The 20796-nt window shown below is 43.2% G+C and overlaps 1 protein-coding gene across 1 annotated transcript in view; it reads left to right on the plus strand.

Annotated features, from left to right (window-relative positions):
- Window positions 1-7657, plus strand: part of MPI (mannose phosphate isomerase) — an 82826-nt gene extending 75169 nt beyond the window's left edge. Inside the window, exon 8 of the mRNA XM_069222146.1 lies at window positions 4939-7657. Within this exon, the coding sequence (XP_069078247.1) occupies window positions 4939-5157 (219 nt within the window). The 3' untranslated portion in view covers window positions 5158-7657. The remainder of the gene's footprint in view (window positions 1-4938) is intronic.
- The last annotated feature ends 13139 nt before the right edge of the window (window positions 7658-20796 follow it).

The raw sequence follows: 20796 nt of genomic DNA on the forward strand, positions 1-20796 counted from the left end.
TGGTAAGTTCATCCTTGGGGCAGTTAATGTATGTCGCAGGACTTTATTATCCATTGATGCAAGTTTGAGTGGGCTTGCCTTGTAGATGGCGAGGAAAGAGTCATTGCATTTGTCTCACGTTCAGTCAAATGTCCTGAGGAAATGTATTCAGTGATTGAGCATGATGCATTAGCTGTGTCATGGGTGATTCGTCACTTTAAGTTTTTTTTTGTGAGGGATACCCTTCACGGTGAGGACTGATCATCGTCCTTTAGTTCAGATTTTCTCATGCAGGAAAATGCACACTTAACTCCCAGGATAAAAAGGTGGGGTGAAGGACTAACCGAGTTTAATTTTCATGTAGAATATGTGGCGGGTGTCTTGAACAAAGCAGCAGATTGCTTATTGAGGTTACCAGTGAGAGAGGAAATCTCCACAACCTTGCCTACAGAAGAGGAGGAGCCTTGTGGGATAGTATGGGTATAGGAGTGTGCCATCGGTAAGGAGGAAGGGGACAAATCATGTGAGGAGGATGTTATCATCAAAGCGGCTTCACAATGTGTGATTAATGGGTGGCCTGAATATAAGGATGGACCAGAAAGATTGAAAGGGTTCTGGAATTTTGGGGAAAAGCTGAATTTGATGGATGGCAAGATTTTCAGAGGTTCCAAAATTGATCTGCCATTAACTTTGCATGGGAAGATAATTAATCTGGCTAATGAAAGGCATTTGGGTAGGAGTTTGACAGTGCAATTTGTGCCAGTGGTATTGGTGGCCAGGTGTTGGTCATCAAGTGGAAGAAGTGGAGAAGGACTGTATGTTGTGTGGAAAAAGTGAGAAGAATAAAATCACAAGATCTTCCTCACTCGCTCCAGTGGAGATTCTGAAGGAACCATGGACTAAGTTAGGTTTGGATGTTGCAGGTCCATTGAGTACTCTTATCACTTCAGGAGTGGTTTGTTCTTTTGATGGTGGATTAATCATGGAAGTGGGTAGATACCAACAGTGGTGGCTCAGCATCACCCAGTCCGCCAGCAGCAGAAGCTGCAAACCTTTCGACACAATAGGAAAACCTTTTGTGGTGAAAGGGGCGGGCAGCGCCCTGGCCAGTCCTATGGCTGCTTTGAGCAGCATCAGGATTGGCCGCAGGACAGGCTGGGAGGCTCTGCCTGCCTGCTGAGGAAACGACAGAGGATCGGTGGCGCGGCACGGAGGTAAGCTTTTTTTTTTTTTTTTTTCATTTTCCTAACCTCCCGCCTGTGTAACTCCCGCAAGTGGTTACCAAGTGTGTAAGCTCAGTGAACACAAAAGTGGTGATTGAATTCTTGAAGGAAGAGTTTGCAAGGGAATTAGTGCCTCAATTCTTGGTTACATATAATGGTGCCCAGTGTTCTAGAGAAATGTGTGAATTTCTTAAAGGGTTGTCCATTGTGTATTTAAAAACTACTCTCTACTCACCACAGACCAATGATCTTGTGGAAAGAATGAACAGGGTGGCCAAATATTGTGTAAGCTTAGCTGTGGGAACAAAAGTTTCTTTGATTGACATCCTTAGGGAAACATGGTGGGCCGATAGAACCACACCAAACTGTTATGTTCCACTCTTCTTTTCCCTTGCCCAGTGGTAGATTACCTGGGTCGAAGATCATCCCTCCTTGGTTAAAATCAGGATTAGAAATGGGAAATAAGGAAAAATGTCCTGAAGGAGATATAAGCGGAAGACAAAAAGATTTTTAAAGAAAGTACAATGCCAGATTTGATGAGAAAAATTGTGCAAAAGCTGGGGTCTGGGATGATGTTTTGGTGAAAAAAATAAAATAAACTGAATTTGTTAAGAAGGATATATCCAAATTCATGAGTCCATTTATCATTTGAAAGGTTAAGAAAAATGTGGTTATTCGGGACTCAGGAGATGTCTGGAATTTTTCCAGATTGGTAAGAATGAAACTAGTGAATTGAGGGCTCCAGAACAGAAAATCTAGTTTAGTTATGAGGTGTTTCCTGTAATATTGTATATATATCCTATCTTGACATGGTATCTTGTTATATTTGTGTAAATGCTGTTATGTTTTGTTGTTCTTGGTTCCTGTATTTCCTGTAAGTTTTATTTTGTTCATTTCTCTGTTTGATTTTTCCTGGGGGAAAGATGTCGTGTTTGCTAATTGCTTATGGTTGCCATGGTATGGAACCATTATAGGTCACACCCTGTGGAACCTTGTATGTGGGATCTGATGGGAATGCTGAGGGAAGCAGTCGACTGAAGAACGGGGTTTGCTTAAGATTGGTCCTTCTTGTATTCCTGATCTCAAATAATAAATCTTCACTTTAATCTACAACTAGAGTCTGTCTACTTTGGGAGGAGTACATGTTAACAGATGTGTTTCCTCTGCTTAAATATCGCAGCTCATTCGCTCTATGCAAACTACCATTGTTTCAATAAATGTATTGAAAACTTCTCATATCTCTTGTGTTTTATCTGGGCCTGCATGAGTAATACAACAAAAGAGTACGTTCTGTTTCCACGACCTTCTTGTGAATCATAGTGTCATCATGTTTAGGTTGCCATAATCACCTTTCAGCTTGGTGAGGTTAGGGGTTTGGGTGAGGCACTGTGAGCTTGCCAGGAATTGGGATGGCAGCTTCCGAAGGTGTGGACGGACTCGATCCTCACATTCTGAAGTTCTGTTGTCCTATTACCTTAGTAGGAACCGTATGACATGCCTTTCCATTGATAACACTCCTGCCCCAATTTCTCAAGAAGATCAGGAACGACCGGTCCAAAGTCATGCTAGTGGTTTCATATTGGGCATGGAGGTTGTGGTATCCATGAGTCCTGGGCTTGAGCATGTGTCCTCCAATCAGGCTGCCCTCTGGAAGGACCTGCTGTTGCAGCAACAGGGCAGGATTCTGCACCAGATTTTATGATAGTATTACTTCATTATTTTGTCTTTTTTTATTTTTTATTTGTTAACATTGTCTGGGCATTAGTTGCACCTTATTAGTACCAATTGAACCCCTAAATACAACAATAAGCTACCAAATGTTGACCAGTCAACCTTTGCAAAGGGCCTTTCCCTGAGCAGCAACATGTGTCGCTGCATTTTTACTAACTTTTGAACTGCTTGAGCTAGAAACATATTTAAAAAAATCTGAAGATTATGCATCAGATTATGGATTATGTGGTAAATGCAACAAATCTGCAACTATGCAAAAATTAGAGCAGCTGGATAATCGCATAATTCCAGTGGCCCTGGTTGTGATGTATTTGACAAAGTATGTTTTCCTGTTCTTCATTTGTGATGCCCCAATGAGACCTTAATCTGGTCCTGATGTTTCTGATGTGCACCCAGTTCGAGCTGCTTCAGAGCTGTCCCTCCCGGCTTCTTATTATTAAGACTATGTTCCTCGTCACAGTGAGTAGGTGAGCTTCAAGCTTTGTGTCATTCCTTCACATACTACCTTCTTCCTAGACAAACTGGTTCTTCGGAGTCGGACATCTTTCCTGCAGAAAGTTGTGATTCTGCTCCAGGTCTGTCAAACCATTACCCTACAGGAGTTTCATTCTCTGCCTCACCCGTCTGAGGAAGATGAGGGAAACCATCATTTGGACCACAGAAAAATCCTGAGCTTCTACATAGATCACACCAAATTACACTGGGTGGAGTATGAGCCTTTTATGAGGCTCTCTGGAGTGGAAAATTGGCAAGCAGAAGATAAACATCTCCTTCTGGACTGGGTGCTCATTCTACTGCAGAATTGCTGTCCTAGACATCTCCCATGCAGATGCATTTGTCCCTCCATACATTCACAAAGCACTATTGTCTCGACATTCAAGTTCACTGTGAGGGGCATTTGGCCTGCTCAGTCCTGCAGGACTTTCGGATTTGAGTCCTTTCAGATCCGCCTCCAAATAGGTATTGGTTTGGTATCTGTTCAAATGGGGAATCTGCAGCAAGAAGTTTTTAATGCTGTTTGTGGTAGAGCAGTGGTTCGCAGCCTGTGGTCCACGGACTCTGGTCTGTGGTTTCCAGGTAACTGTTTTATAGGAAATAGCATTTGCATTGGAGTATGTTTATTGAACCTTTATAGGGAATGCTTCAAAAAGTACTAATCAATTGTTGCGCGTAAAGAACAAAAAAACATTGCTGAACAAAACGCATGCTACTTTTGAAATAATCATGTTACAAAGCTTATGTTAACATGACAGTAAATGGATTCTAGTCTCATTAGATGAGCACACATAGGGCCTGATTCTGACCCTGGCGGTGCTACATGGGCAATTCTGACCGCGGCGGTACAGCCGCGGTCAGATACGGGAAACCGGCAGTGTACCGCCAGTTTCCCGCTGCCCAAGGGAATCCTCCATGGCGGCGCTGCAAGCAGCGCCGCCATGGGGATTCGGACCCCCTTACCGCCAGCCTGGTTCTGGCGGTTTTGACCGCCAGAACCTGGCTGGCGGTAACGGGTGTCGTGGGGCCCCTGGGGGCCCCTGCAGTGCCCATGCCAATGGCATGGGCACTGCAGGGGCCCCCTAACAGGGCCCCACCAAGATTTTCAGTGTCTGCCACGCAGACACTGAAAATCGCGACGGGTGCAACTGCACCCGTCGCACCCCTTCCACTCCGCCGGCTCCATTCGGAGCCGGCATCCTCATGGAAGGGTGTTTCCCGCTGGGCGGGCGGGCGGCCTTCTGGCGGTCGCCCGCCCGCCCAGCGGGAAACTCAGAATACCCGCGGCGGTCTTTTGACCGCGCAGCGGTATTCTGGAGGTTCCAGCCAGGCCGGCGGCTTCCGCCGCCGGCTGGGGTCAGAATGACCCCCAAAATCTCTAATGTTCTGAGTTTTGGTACACTTTCTCCTGGTTTCCCATTTATGTGCATACAGGTGACTAAAGGTCTTGTTTAGTTTCTTCTACCTAAAGAAAACTAATCCCATTTATTATCATATTTCCTTTTTCCAGGTCCCTGCTTCCATGAAGAAATACAGTGTTGCCTCCATCGACTCTGCCAGCATCCTCTTGGTAATCCAAGGAGAAGCTACAGCTGCTTCTGAGTCTGCCTTGTCCGACATCAGCCTACGTCGCGGATCCGTTCTCTTCATCTCTGCCAACGAGAGTGTCTCACTTGACCTGTGCTCGCAGAGTGGCATGCTTCTCTTTCGGGCCTGCTGTCTCCTCTAAGGAGCTCCCTTCTGTGGTCACAGTAGATTGATCACATCAGAGGAGCGGCCGGAAAGAGCGAGATAGATGTCCAGCCTCTTCGAAGAGAATCTTAAGTGTGACGCGCAGAGTATGTGGTCTGGTAGAGCAGATACAAAACGGGGGTATGTTGATTGATTAGAAAGGGACTGCCTGTAGAACTGTTCCCTAAATAGTTGTGGAGGAAGAAGCGTCTTCTTAAGATCCTTTGTTCAATGCTATGGTCTGTTGTGAGCATGTGGAATGGGAATAAGCCTGGAGAAATGTGATGGCTTGCGCCATCATTCTGAACAGATTATATCTGAAGTACGTTATCATGTAGCATGCATTTGTATCAGAAAAATATTTTAAAATATTTAATGTAAACCTGATGCATGGAAGTATGAATGAATAAATGTCAAAAGCAGGTACAGTGAATCAGTGGCTCTGCCATTCACGGTGTGAAAGCTCCTAGTGCCAGTAGGAAATGTGCTTGTTTGGGGGAAGAGGGGGGAGAGGGAGGAGGGGGAGGGGGCAGGGTGCGCAGTTCCCTTTTTTCCAGGGCATCAGATGGTCACTGTAGGTGGCATGTTATACAAGGCCCGAGCCTCTTTGCCACTTATGGGTTAATTACTTTAACACAGGCAGGGAGTTTGTTTTTTCTACAACATAATTTTACTGTGGGTGTGATCAAGCCTCCCCCCAACTACTTAATATTTTATTAAATGTTTCGTGTACTAAGATATACACATTCAAAATGTACTAGAAATGCTTTGATTCATATGACAAAATTTAGAGGTCCGAGATTCCTTTAGGTGTGAAACAAAGGTTTCAGATTTACTTAATTTTAATGCAGTGCAGAACATCAAGGAGTAGAGAGCATGGCAGTGCCTGGCCTGCCTATGCTAAGACATAGTTTAAAAATTGTCAAACATTGTATGTGTGCTGCACAGTGCAGTACACGTGCAAAGTTTGGTGCAATAAAATAATTTCTCAAATATAACGCCAACCTTAAACAGTTGATGTTTTTGTCTCAAGGCCCTGTGTACAAATGATAGTAGATAGGGTTTTGGGTTAAAAAACTAAGTGGCTGCATGGAAACGTGCTGGAAAGTAAACCCCAATTCTACACTTTGTAGCAGGTTTGCATCACACAAAGTGACCCAAATCATCACAAGGTTTTAGTAAATCTGCCCATAGTATTTATGGGATCTGTTCTAACACCGCTCCAGTAGACTTGCTTCCATCTTCCTGCATCTTGGGTCTGCATCTCTGTGAAACACTAGTTGACAAATCTTTTAATTCCTAGACTAATTTCTCTCCCCTCATCCCTTCCCCAGTAGCTGTCTGGTGTATCTTCCTGCCTAAAAAGCCTCGCCTATACCCAGTGGTGCCTTTTGCCACGTATGGAAATGTCCTCCAGACTTGCATTTTACTCTCCTACCTGTTTAGTTTCATGTGAATTATTCTTTTGCAAAGTTCTAAAATAATAGGGGGCACCCTATTTTGGAGGTTATGAATTATAAGAACATCTTGACTGTTAGAGGTTGTGCAGTATTTTTACTCAAGTTGATGGAAAAAGGGAACTTCAGTGACACAAATTTCTCATGGACCATGATGATGCCCCCCTCATTCACACTAGCAAAACACTTACAACTTAGTCTATGGTTTTCAGTCATAAAGGATTTGTAAACATTTATATTTTAATAACTGAAGGTGTAAGTGAGAAGTCCATCCAGTGCTGTTGGGTATATGCCTCTGTTTTTTTGCACTAATTTGTACACAGTATTTTGAGAGGAAGTGATAAGAGATTACAGCTCATAATGGTTACAGTAAAATTTCTATGAGCACTTTAGCATTAGGATGATAGCTGTGCAGACCTCTCAGATGCACGGACAGCCAGAAAATAAAGCTGCATCTATGTATTCTGGTACAGAAGTGAGGCCTTTCTATTTGTGTATGGCTTATTTATCTAGACCAGGATTTCTTAAATTTGCGGTTTGTGTCCTCAGTGTGGACAGAAGGTAGGGCACGGGTGACCTGACCCAGTCACTTCTAAATTCTAAACAACTTAGCTTTGAAATGGAGTTCATTGGATGTTGGAGATTGCAAAACCTTATTCAGTAGCATCCACAACATGTTCCCAAACGTTCAGTTGTCGCCACAGTATTGAACACACATAATACAATTAAGAAGCCAAGGAAACATGCATTATAATCAGTTTGAATGAGAACTCTTCCAGTGTTTGGATCACAGTAGTCTCACCTGCATAGAGAAGTTAATTTGAGCTGTATGTTGCCTGTGGTGGGCTTGGTCTGCAGTTTGTTACAAAGCAGCGTATCTAGGTGGCCGGGTATAGGGTGAACTAAACAGCTTTTGTTTTCAAATGGTATATTTATAGAGCCCTAACATGGGTTGTATAACCAATTCCTGATAGACTGGAATGCACTGATGTACCATGACAGCAGGAAGGCGTGTCAATAAAGACTCCAGGATTAACCTTCTACCTTGGTGTGTGTTCTTTTCTGATGTCTTGTGACTTGCTATACCAGGACCACCACAGTGCTCCTCATGGGTTTAGAAGATAATCAGTGTGCGGGTTTACTTAACACCCTTACGGTGAATCAGTGATGCAGGTTAGACTCTTCCAGAGGGAATACTAATAAAACGTTAATTTAATATAATAATATTAAAATAACGCCTCAAGATTCATATTTTTACTACTTAATTACAGTTTGTATTGGGTCCAGAGCAAAAAGTTTCTTTTGTGATACCTGTAAAGTAAGTGGCATGTTAATTTAGGGGTGTAGATTATCGACTGCTGCAGAAAATGGCCTTCCTCACTACATTAAACCATCCACAGCATTTCAAGAACTCTGAGCCAACCTACTTAAGGTCTTGGATAAGGTGTATAACACTCAAGCTAAAACTGAATCTGACTGCTTCATGCTTTCAAATTCCAGGTGCCATCTTGTCCAATAACAAAACATTGCCTTGCCCCTTCAAGGCCTCCCCAATCTCTAAAACAGAGCATCTCATTATTAAATTCCTGCGCTCATGTCTTATGAGACATTGTCTCTACAACACTGTCTCAAATGTGTGCAGACGTCCTGTCCTTTGCACCTGCCAAATTCTGCCATTTTTATGCCTTGGTGGTCAAAGAGGATGCCTTATCTCTAATAATCCTCCTATGGCCTCTGTAGGTCATCTACTTCCACAGCAGTGGGTACCTCGGTTTCAACTGGTTTACCTCATTCCTTCCCACAAAGGGACAACATGAGGGGAGTGTAGTTCCTCTCTGTGGTGTTTCACAAGGATCCCCACCAACCTCCTACGTTTACTCTTTGGAATACTGCTCCTATTGTGACTGCTGTGGGGAAACATTATTTCCTCTCTCATGTAGACACACATCTATTTTTGCTAGATCTAGATTTTCTATGCCTGAATTATTTCACACCCACATCTCCCCATGGCCACTCAGAGCCTGGGTCCCTCGAATCGATAGCAGGATGAGAGGAAGGGACTACAGCCAGTGAAACTCTGCACCGAAAAGGAAAGCACATCATTCCTGGATCCCAGTCATATGCTTTGTTAATGGACATCCTTGCTGTCCACACAAATCCCTTCTGGACACTTTCCACATCTACAATTTTATAAACCGAAGTGTCCACCTGAAGATCACTGATGTCCCAGGTCACCTGAATCACCAAAAGTGAAGTATTTTGCTTCGTTAACTCGAGCACTGCCTTGCTTATGTTCCAAATGCCACATTATTTGTTATTGGCTTCTTAGTCCTGAAATACGAAGACTCCCTTCTTTGTTGGCCTGCTGAAATACCAACTCGACTTCATTCAGACTTTGCACAGGTTACCTGCTTTAACTAGGATTACAATCCATTCCTTGGTCTCGACCGTCATACGCCTGAATTATTTCACACCCACATATCTCTAGCGGACAAGTCTGAGACCTCTACCGCTTATGATTTGACACCTCGATTTCCAAGAAGATGACCTTGTCTGTCTTCTGCAGTGTCTCCGGTACTGGAGTCTGCAGTCACATTGGAGGATTCACAGTTTAGTTTGGAGAATAAGTAGACTCGAAGGTGTCTTGAGGAAGGACGTTGAGTAAAGAAGTCTGTAGCACTCCAGGTGAATAACAAAGTTAACCCTTTGGGTGCCAGACTCAGTCTAGCAGTCGTCTTATTTATAGGAGGTGGTATGGGTTTGAAACTCATACACTAGCACACTGCAAATAACTGAATTCGAGCCATTACCTAAAAAAACGAAGAAATTAGGTAAAACAAATTGGCAGTTAAAATATGATACATGGAGATAACAAGAACGTGCCAGCACCTTGTGTGGATGAGATGTAGCTCAAAACAGTTCTTTGTAGAGTCTGCATGCTAGGTTTTTAGTTTGAATAGGTTTTTATTTACATTTTTATGTCGACTAGTGGTACAACTTAAAAAAAAAAAAAAAAAAAATGCCCACGGCAATTCTTCTTTCTATTTTCAAAACTCCCTCTCCTCCCTGAGGTCTCTCCCTTCTTTGTCTACCTCCAGCACCCATTCCTGGGTGCTTCTGGCTGATCAGAACGGGTCTTGTATATTAGATTAGTCAGAATCTTGTTCCTGAATCTTTTTGTAATATAAATCCAATTTGGATACCTCTAGTATGTTTCACGATCTGAGTCTCCTGGGGCATAATCATTTTTTAAAGAGTCTTTCAAAATATTCAGAGTGGACGCCATTTTGGTTTGGAATCCCTTTCTTTACCCTGGGCAGTTTGGGACAGTTTTTCTATCCGCAACAACTATCACAACTTACCCAGCCATCTGTTTTCTGTGGGATCTGTCAGTTGGCTCTATAGAATGATGCACTTCACTGCAGGAAGTGTGAAATGATTTGCTCTTTCCTCGCCTGAAGGAGATATAATTCTGGTCAGTCTAGCAGCTGAAACATAATTTCTGGACACTCCACTAATCCAGAGCCAATGCTCTCCAACTGCTTGTTTCGCTTCCAAAAACGTTGTACCTTGGGGGCATGACCAGGTAAGTGTTAAGGTCCTGATATCCCCACATACCCATCAACATCCCAACCCCTTCTAGAAATCCATTGTTGTCAGCCTTGTGGATCTGTAGTACCATTTATATAGTATTTTTAACACTGCCCCCCCCACCCCCCACCCCCACTGTGTGCCAAAGTCATTAGTTCAAATGCAGATGTCTTTCCATTGCTTTTCATCTAGCGATAACTGCTATCCTTTCTCCCAAGCTCACAGGAACCGAATCTTCTCTGCTTCATTTTGTTGAGTAGAGAATACATAGATCGAGAGAGAGAGAAAGCATGCTTATTATCACTTAGCAATAGGTATTTCTCAAAAGGAGCAAGATCTCTAATATTCCCTCGTTTGATTTGGGGCTCGTACCCAAGTTGTGTATATCAGAACTGCTCTGTTTCCCCCTAATCAACTTATCAAATGTTTTCCCGTTTCAACCATATGCCACTGATAAAAGGTCGACTTGTGTAAATTCACTATTTCCCCATAGCAGTGTAAACGGCAAAGGGAGTGACGACGGCCCCTTTTTGACTTCCAGACTTGTAGGATGGACCTTGTTACTGGGTGACATTTGGGATATCTCTTTTTGATTTGCATGGGACATCCCAAAGTGGCCCCTGCTCAATGTATGATTCATCATATACCATCCCCTTTCTTTTGCTCGCCTGGTCCAATGCACCAAGATGCAAGTGAGCAGTGCAATAATAAGTGGAAACCAAGGTGAAGGGTTTGGAGGCTCTTCCCTCTTGTGCACTTTTCAGGTTCACTCCAGTGTTACCAGACAATGGAATACAATAGATTGCTATGATATGCCTGGCTATCTTGCAGTTAAACAATGCACAATGAACAACTTGAAATATGGAAAACATCTATTCAGTCCCAAAACCCACCAGACAATGGTCTCAGTTTTCTTGGCTCTGAGTTGCCACAGGCCTGAGGAACTCATGTTAAAGGTTCAGATTGATGGAACCAGAGAACAAGTGTTGTAAAGTGACAGCCAGCAATAGAGAAATGTAGGGGCTAATTTACAAGCCCCTTGCGCTGCAGTAGCATCATTTTTTCTGAACAGTCCCCCACCCTGCATTTCCAAATTAGCACAATGGGACCATTGCGCCACATTGTACATGCGCCAGGTATAATGTGTGCCTGGGAGGCATCCCCCCGTAAGGAGGCCCTCAGAAATGGCACAGTGAAATGTAAAATATTTCACTGCGTCATTCTAGCGTCATTGTCTGAGCAGGCGTTAAAGTGACGCTGTGCTTTGTTCTATGGGCCTCCATGAGCTTTGCTGGACTAGCGTCAACATTTTTTTATTTTTTTACACTAATCCAGCAACGCACCACAACTGCGTCAGATATTCTGACAAAGCTGTGCTAACTAGCGCCATGGTGCCCTGTATTTTAAATACAGCACTACCATGGTGTCATTAGGGGGTGAGGTTACAGGGCGGCACAAGCAGACTGATCATCATGAGTAATGCACAAGCTTCTTGTAAATGAGGCCTGGAGTATCACTGAGCAGGGTAAACCAATACCAGACAACGGAAGGAGTGTGACACTGCCCAAATCCACCATAAAAATTTGGGATCCTGCCGAACTGCACCAGGACACTAGCTCCTGAGAGCTGGAGCTAAGCATTAGCGGCACAGAAGCAGTCATGTTCACTATAGGCCAAATATTAGGTAGCAAATAAAGCCACCACATTGTGCAAATGAATGGACACCTCCCACCCAGGTAGACTAAAGTGAACAAACTCTTACAGCATACGGTCTATTATCCAACAACATGGACTTGCAGAACGTTGAGGCCGCTGGAAGAAAGCATAGGGTTAGCCAGAAAAACAATAATCCGTAGAAGGTGTAACAGCTTTAGGAAGCCATGCAGAAGGCATCTGTCCGAACAGTAGTGAAGGAAACAGTCTCAGGTTGAAGGGGGAGTAGACAGGGATAAATTAGGGTGCAAATGAAAGAGGGAGGGCTTGTCTTATCCCTTCCTGGTCTTGGAACTCTCCAGAGGCAAGTTTAAATGTAAGTTTTGTCTTCTCATATTCTGCCAACCGTATTAAAATCTTAGATCAAATCCTGTTGATCCACAAAGAAACAGAGGCAAGATGTGGTGTTACGGATACAAGAGAACCAGAGGGAAGAACATCAAGACGTGGGGTGAAGTATGCCGGGGTTTGGTACTAAGGCGGCACGTTTTTTACATTATTGAAGCTTGAATGTAAGGGTAGGGTGACCAGATTTTGAGGAGCAAAAAACAGGACAGACATAAAAGAAGGACTAACTACTTTACACTCACTTGTATATCTGGCCTGTCCCTTTTTTTTTGCTTAGCTTTGTGAATGTGTGCCTATACATGTGTGTGTTTACTCACATATATATATATATATATATATGTGTGTGTGTGTGTGTGTTCGATGGCATGTGTAGCTGCAGATACACATGCTTTGCACATCCCGCCATCTAGTGTTGGGCTCGGAGTGTAACAAGTTGTTTTTCTTCGAAGAAGTATTTCGAGTCACGAGATCGAGGGACTCCTCCCCTTTCGGCTCCATTGCGCATGGGCGTCGACTCCATCTTAGATTGGTTTTTTTCCGCCATCGGGTTCGGACGTGTTCCTTTTCGCTCCGTGTTTCGGTTCGGAAAGTTACCTAGAATCTCGGAAAAATCGACGGTATTGTTTGCGTTCGGTATCTGGTTAGTTACTACGGATCGACACTGACTTTTGAAGAGCTCCGGTGGCCCTTCGGGGTTTTTTCGATCCCCCGTCGGTGCCTGGTCGGCCCGGCCACGTGTCTCTTCAAGGCTGATGGAACGGACCCCATTCCGCTTCTGCCCAAAATGTCACAACAAGTATCCATATACAGATCAGCACCTGGTCTGTAACTTGTGTTTGTCTCCAGAACACAAAGAAGATACTTGTGAAGCCTGTCAAGCGTTTCGGTCGAGGAAGACATTAAGAGACCGAAGAGCGAGAAGACTGCAAATGGCGTCGGCGCCAACAGGACAAAGTCATTTGGAGGAGGAAGAGGAAAAGGAAAGCTTCTCCATCCAGGAGTCTGACTCTGACGAGCTCGATCCCGAAGAAACGCCGAAAACCGTGAGTAAGACGTCGAAACATAAAACTCACGAGAGGACCACAAAAGCCCAGGGGACGCCACCGCCAACAGGCCATGGCTTAACCCGAAAAATAGGTGACCGTTCATCGGCCCCGAAAAAGGGCACGCTTGTGTCGAAGTCATCCGACTCCGGTCGCGATACCGGCACACAGCAATCTCGAGCCCGAGACAGCTGCTCCGAGCAAGTTTGGTACCGAGACAGCAGCACTGATAATGGGTCAGCACCGAGAGATCGCGACGCCGAAAATAAAGAAAGTGTTGTCAGAGCTGAAAAAGGCTACCGAAAAGGTTTCCATTCTGAAACATCCAGCCTCGGAACCGAAATCAGGTTCCTACACAGAGGAACAGGGATTGTCCTCCCAAATGCAAGGACATAAGTTCGGACAAGAACTAGAATCAATGGAGCCAGACTACACTCAAAGGAGGCTCCACATTCAAAAGGACACAGGGAAGATAAGCACTCTTCCCCCAATTAAAATGAAAAGAAGACTTGCCTTTCAAGATAAGGACAAGCAGCCACAGGCAAAGGTGGCAAGACAGACAACTCTGCCACCATCTCCACCACCATCAATACACACATCACCGGTAGTCACTCCACCACAGATGCAATCGCCAACGCATACTGCAATGAGTCAGGACAATCCCGACGCATGGGACCTTTATGATGCGCCAGTATCGGATAACAGCCCAGACTGTTACCCAGCAAGACCGTCACCACCTGAGGACAGTACATCTTACACGCAGGTGGTTTCAAGGGCAGCAGCTTTTCATAATGTCACCTTGCATGCAGAACCGATTGAGGATGACTTTTTGTTTAATACAGTATCCTCCACTCACAGCCAATATCAGAGCTTACCTATGCTACCTGGAATGCTAAAACACTCCAAACAGGTGTTTCAGGAGCCTGTGAAGGGCAGGACCATAACTCCAAGGGTGGAGAAAAAGTACAAGCCACCGCCTACAGACCCTGTGTATATCACGCAGCAATTAACACCAGACTCTGTGGTAGTAGGGGTAGCTCGCAAGAGAGCAAACTCTCACACCTCGGGAGACGCACCACCTACAGACAAGGAGAGTCGCAAATTTGACGCTGCAGGGAAAAGGGTTGCAGCACAAGCAGCAAACCAATGGCGTATTGCCAACTCACAAGCACTTCTGGCAAGATATGATAGGGCTCATTGGGACGAAATGCAGCATTTCATAGAACACTTACCCAAAGAGTTCCAAAAAAGGGCACAACAAGTGGTGGAGGAAGGACAAAGTATCTCAAATAATCAGATACGGTCAGCAATGGATGCAGCAGATACAGCTGCGAGGACAGTAAATACTGCAGCAACAATAAGGAGACACGCATGGTTGCGTACATCAGGATTCAAGCCAGAAATACAACAAGCCGTGCTGAATATGCCTTTTAATGGACAGCAGTTGTTTGAGCCGGAGGTGGACACTGCTATAGAAAAACTTTAAAAAGACACTGATACGGCCAAAGCCATGGGCGCACTCTACTCCCCACAGAGCAGAGGCACATTTTGCAAAACACAGTTTAGAGGGGGGTTTCGAGGACAAGCTACAGAACCCACAACCTCACAAACAAGGCCCACTTATCAAAGTCAATATCAGCGGGGAGGTTTTTGGGGACAATATAGAGGGGGTCAATTCCGAAAGAATAGAGGGAAGTTCCAGAGTCCTAAAGCTCCTCAAAACAAGCAGTGACTTCCAAGTCACAAATCCCCAACACATAACACCTGTGGGGGGGAGACTAAGCTAATTTTACAAACATTGGGAGGAGTTAACAACAGACACTTGGGTACTGGCAATTATCCAGCATGGTTATTGCATAGAATTTCTCAGATTCCCTCCAAACGTTCCACCGAAAACACACAATGTCAAAACAACACATGGATCTTCTAGGACTAGAGATCCAGGCATTACTACAAAAAGGAGCAATAGAATTAGTACCAATTCAACAGAAAGGAACAGGAGTTTACTCTCTGTACTTTCTCATACCCAAAAAGGACAAAACACTGAGACCGATATTGGATCTCAGAACATTAAATACCTACATCAAATCAGACCACTTTCACATGGTGACATTACAAGACGTAATCCCACTGCTCAAGCAACAGGACTACATGACAACACTAGACCTAAAAGATGCATATTTCCATATACCAATACATCCATCACACAGAAAGTACCTAAGATTTGTATTCCAAGGGGTACATTACCAATTCAAGGTGTTGCCATTCGGAATAACAACTGCGCCAAGAGTTTTTACAAAATGCCTGGCAGTAGTAGCTGCGCATATCAGAAGGCAGCAAATACATGTGTTCCTGTACCTAGACGATTGGTTAATCAAAACCAACACACTAGAACAGTGTTTACAACACACAAAGTACGTCATAGAAACCCTACACAAACTAGGTTTTTCAGTCAACTACACAAAGTCACACCTTCAGCCGTGTCAAACACAGCAATACTTAGGGGCAACAATCGACACAGCAAAAGCGATTGCCACTCCAAGTCCACAAAGAGTACAAGCATTTCACAATGTAATACAGGCCATGTATCCAAACCAAAGAATACACGTCAAAATAGTAATGAAACTCCTAGGCATGATGTCTTCATGCATAGCCATTGTCCCAAACGCAAGATTGCACATGCAGCCCTTACAACAGTGCCTAGCATCACAATGGGCACAAGCACAGGGTCAACTTCTAGATCTAGTGTTGATAGACCGCCAAACATACACCTCGCTTCAATGGTGGAACAATATAAATTTAAACCAAGGGCGGCCTTTTCAAGACCCAGTGCCTCAATACGTAATAACTACAGATGCCTCCATGATAGGGTGGGGAGCACACCTCAATCAACACAGCATTCAGGGACAATGGGACTCTCTGCAAAAACAGTTTCACATAAATCACTTAGAACTATTGGCAGTATTTCTAGCGTTAAAAGCATTTCAACCAATAAAAAGCCACAAACACATTCTTGTCAAAACAGACAACATAACAACAATGTATTACCTAAACAAACCGGGAGGAACACACTCAACACAGTTGTGTCTGACACAAAAAATATGGCATTGGGCGATACACAACCACATTCGCCTAATAGCACAGTTCATTCCAGGGATACAGAATCAATTAGCAGACAATCTCTCTTGGGATCACCAACAGATCCACGAATGGGAGATTCACCCCCAAGTACTACACACTTACTTCCAAAATTGGGGAACACCACAAATAGACCTGTTTGCAACAAAAGAAAACGCAAAATGCCAAAACTTTGCATCCAGGTACCCACAGGATCAGTCTCTGGGCAATGCGTTATGGATGAGTTGGTCAGGGATATTTGCATACGCTTTTCCCCCTCTCCCACTCCTTCCATATCTAGTAAACAAGTTGAGTCAAAACAAACTCAAACTCATAGCACCAACTTGGGCAAGACAGCCTTGGTACACAACACTACTAGACCTCTCAGTAGTGCCTCATATCAAACTACCAAACAGACCGGAACTGTCAACTCAACACATTCAGCAGATCAGACACCCCAATCCAGCATCGCTGAATCTAGCAATTTGGCTCCTGAAGTCTTAGAGTTCGGACACTTAAACCTTACACAAGAATGTATGGAAGTCATAAAACAAGCTATAAAACCAACCACTAGACATTGCTATGCAAATAAGTGGAAAAGGTTTGTTTATTATTGCCATAATAATCAAATTCAACCCTTACACGCATCTGCTAAAGATATCGTAAGCTACTTGCTACATTTGCAAAAGTCAAAACTAGGCTTTTCATCCATTAAGATACATCTTACAGCAATTTCAGCTTACCTGCAAATTACCCACTCATCTTCACTATTTAGGATACCAGTCATAAAAGCCTTTATGGAAAGCCTAAAAAGAATTATACCACCAAGGACACCACCAGTTCCTCCATGGAACCTCGACATTGTCTTAACATGACTCATGGGACCACCTTTTGAGCCCATGCACTCATGTGAAATGCAATATTTAACATGGAAAGTTGCATTTCTAATTGCCATCACATCTCTAAGAAGAGTCAGGAAATCCAAGCATTTACCATACAAGAACCATTTATTCAAATACACAAGCATAAAGTAGTTCTACTGACAAATCCAAAATTTTTACCAAAAGTCATATCACCGTTCCACTTGAATCAAACAGTAGAACTACCAGTGTTCTTCCCACAGCCAGATTCTGTAGCTGAGAGAGCACTACATACATTAGACATCAAAAGAGCGTTAATGTACTACATTCACAGAACAAAACAAATTCGGAAAACAAAACAATTATTTGTTGCTTTCCAAAAACCTCATACAGGAAATCCAATTTCCAAACAAGGCATTGCTAGATGGATAGTTAAATGCATTCAAACCTGTTATCTCAAAGCAAAAAGAGAACTGCCTATTACACTGAGGGCACACTCAACTAGAAAGAAAGGTGCTACAATGGCCTTCTTAGGAAATATACCAATGGCTGAAATATGTAAGGCAGCTACTTGGTCAACACCACATACATTTACTAAACACTATTGTGTAAATGTTTTAGCACCACAGCAAGCCACAGTAGGTCAAGCTGTACTAAGAACATTATTTCAAACAACTTCAACTACTACAGGTGTGGAATGTACTTTAGGAGCAACTAAGAGTTGTCTTTTTAGCGTTAAGGTAACATGTTTGGATGCAGCTTACTAAACCTTGTTGTGACATGGGGTTACCAGTAGGAGGTTTTTGAAATGCTACAAATAGCTGTTTAGTTTTCCTGAATGGTTTTGTTCTATCTATGTAGTACATTAGAGCTCTTTTAATGTCTAATGTATGTAGAGCTCTTTCTGCCACAGACTCTGGCTGTGGGAAGAAGACTGGTAGTGCCACTGTTTGATTGATATGAAAAGGTGATTACTACTTTAGGAAGAAATGTAGGGTTAGTTCGTAGTACGACCTTATGTTTGTGTACTTGTATAAACGGTTCTTCAACAGTGAAAGCTTGAATTTCACTAACTCTTTGCAATGATGTAATTGCGACTAGGAAGGCAACCTTCCATGTTAAGAATTGTATTTGACATGAGTGCATAGGTTCAGATGGTGGGCCCATAAGTCGCGTAAGCACTATGTTTAAATTCCACGAAGGAACTGGAGGTGTTCTGGGTGGAATGATGCGTTTTGAGCCTTCCATGAAGGCTTTGATAACAGGTACTCTAATTAAAGAGCTGTGCTGTATATTTTGCAAATATGCGGAAGTTGCAGTGAGATGTATTTTTATGGAAGAGAATGCTAAATTAGATTTTTGTAAATGAAGTAAATAGCATACAATATCTTGTATTGATGCTGAAAGAGGGGCAATTTGTTCAGATTGACAGTAATATACAAATCCTTTCCATTTGTTCGCATAGCACTGTCTAGTAGTGGGTTTTCTTGCTTGCTTAATTACTTCCATACATTCAGTTGGTAGTTGTAAATACCGAAATTCTATGACCTCAGGAGCCAAATCGCTAAATTGAGTGTGTTGGGATTTGGGTGCCTGATCTGTCCTTTGTTTTGTATTAACAGGTCTGGTCTGTTTGGGAGTTTGGAGTGTGGTACTACTGACATGTCTAATGTGTATCACGGCTGACGTGCCCACGTTGGCACTACGAGTATCAGATTGTGTGTTTTGACGCAATTTGTGGACTAGAAATGGAATGAGTGGGAGAGGGGGAAAAGCGTAAGCAAATATCCCTGACCAATAGATCCATAGAGCATTGCCCTTGGATAGGGGATATGGGTATCTAGATGCAAAGTTTTGGCATTTTGCGTTTTCGCTGGTGGCGAACAGATCTATGTCTGGTGTTCCCCATTGTTGAAAGTATTTTTTGAAGTACTTGAGGGTGAATCTCCCACTCGTGTGTCTGTTGATGATTTATGCTGAGAACATCGGCTAATTGGTTGTGTATCCCTGGAATGTATTGTGCTACCAGGTGAATTTGGTTGTGTATTGCCCATTTCCAAATGTTTTGAGTTAGGAGGGAGAGTTGTGACGAATGTATCCCTCCTTGTTTGTTTAGGTAATACATGGAGTTCATGGTGTTCATGTTGTCTGTTTTGATCAGGACATTCTTGTGAATGAGGAGAGGCTGAAAAGCTATGAGTGCTAGGAAGACCGCTATAAGTGATTTATGTGTACCTGTTTGTGTTGGGCATCCCTTTGTCCTTGAATGTTGTGATTGTTGAAGTGAGTTCCCCAGCCAATCATTGATGCATCTGTTGTAATTATGGTCTGAGGCACAGGGTCTTGAAATGGCCGCCCTTTGTTTAGATTTGTGGAATTCCACCACTGAAGGGACATGTATGTTTGGCGGTCTGTCAACACTAGATCTTGAAGTTGACCCTGTGCTTGTGACCATTGTTGTGCAAGGCACTGTTGCAAGGGCCACAGGTTTAGTCTTGCATGTGGAACGACTGCAATACATGATGGCTATATACCTAATATTTTCATGGCAAATTTGACAGTGTACTGTTGACCTGTCTGTATTTGTGCCATTATATTCTGGAATGCTTGTATTCTCTGCATATTTGGACTTGCAAGCCCTTTTTGAGTATTTAGTATTGCCCCTAAATACTGTTATATTTGCGAAGGCTGTAGTTGTGAGTTTTGGTAATTTATTGAGAACCCTAGCATGTGCAGGGTTTGTATTTCATAGTGCGCATGGTTTTGACACTGCGTATGACTGTTTGATTTTATTAGCCAATCGTCTATATATATATATATATATATATATATATATATATATATATATATATATATATATAGAAAGACATGTATGTGTTGTCTTCTTAGGTAGGCTGCAACTACCGCTAGGCACTTTGTAAATACCCTTGGAGCTGTTGTTATTCCAAAGGGCAACACCTTGAACTGATAGGGCTTTCCTTGAATGACAAACCTGAGATATTTTCTGTGTGCAGGATGGGTGGGAATATGAAAATACGCATCTTCGAGGTATAATGTTGCCATGAAATCGTATTGCTGAAGTAGTGGGATTACATCCTGTAGGGTTACCATATGAAAGTGTTCTGACAGGATGTAACGATTGAGGGTTCTGAGAGCTAATATTGGCCTTAGGGTGCCATCCTTTTTGGGAATGAGGAAATACAGTGAGTAAACTCCCCTCCCTACTTGATTTTGTGGCATGGCTTCTATTGCGTGTTTGAGTAATAGAGATTTGACTTCTCCCTGTAACAGAGTGATATGGTCTGTGGATAGCGTGTGTGGTTTTGGTGGAATGTTTGGTGGAGTTTGTATCAATTCTAGGCATTAGCCATTGCGGATAAATGATAATACCCAGTTGTCTGTGGTAATGTTTAGCCAATTGTTATGGAACTTTTGCAGTCTTCCTCCCACAGGGGAGGTGTGGATTGGAAAGGAATGGCACAAGTCACTGTTTACTTTGTTGTGAGGC

This window comes from Pleurodeles waltl, chromosome 3_1, assembly GCF_031143425.1.
Source record: "Pleurodeles waltl isolate 20211129_DDA chromosome 3_1, aPleWal1.hap1.20221129, whole genome shotgun sequence".
Taxonomy (NCBI): domain Eukaryota; kingdom Metazoa; phylum Chordata; class Amphibia; order Caudata; family Salamandridae; genus Pleurodeles; species Pleurodeles waltl.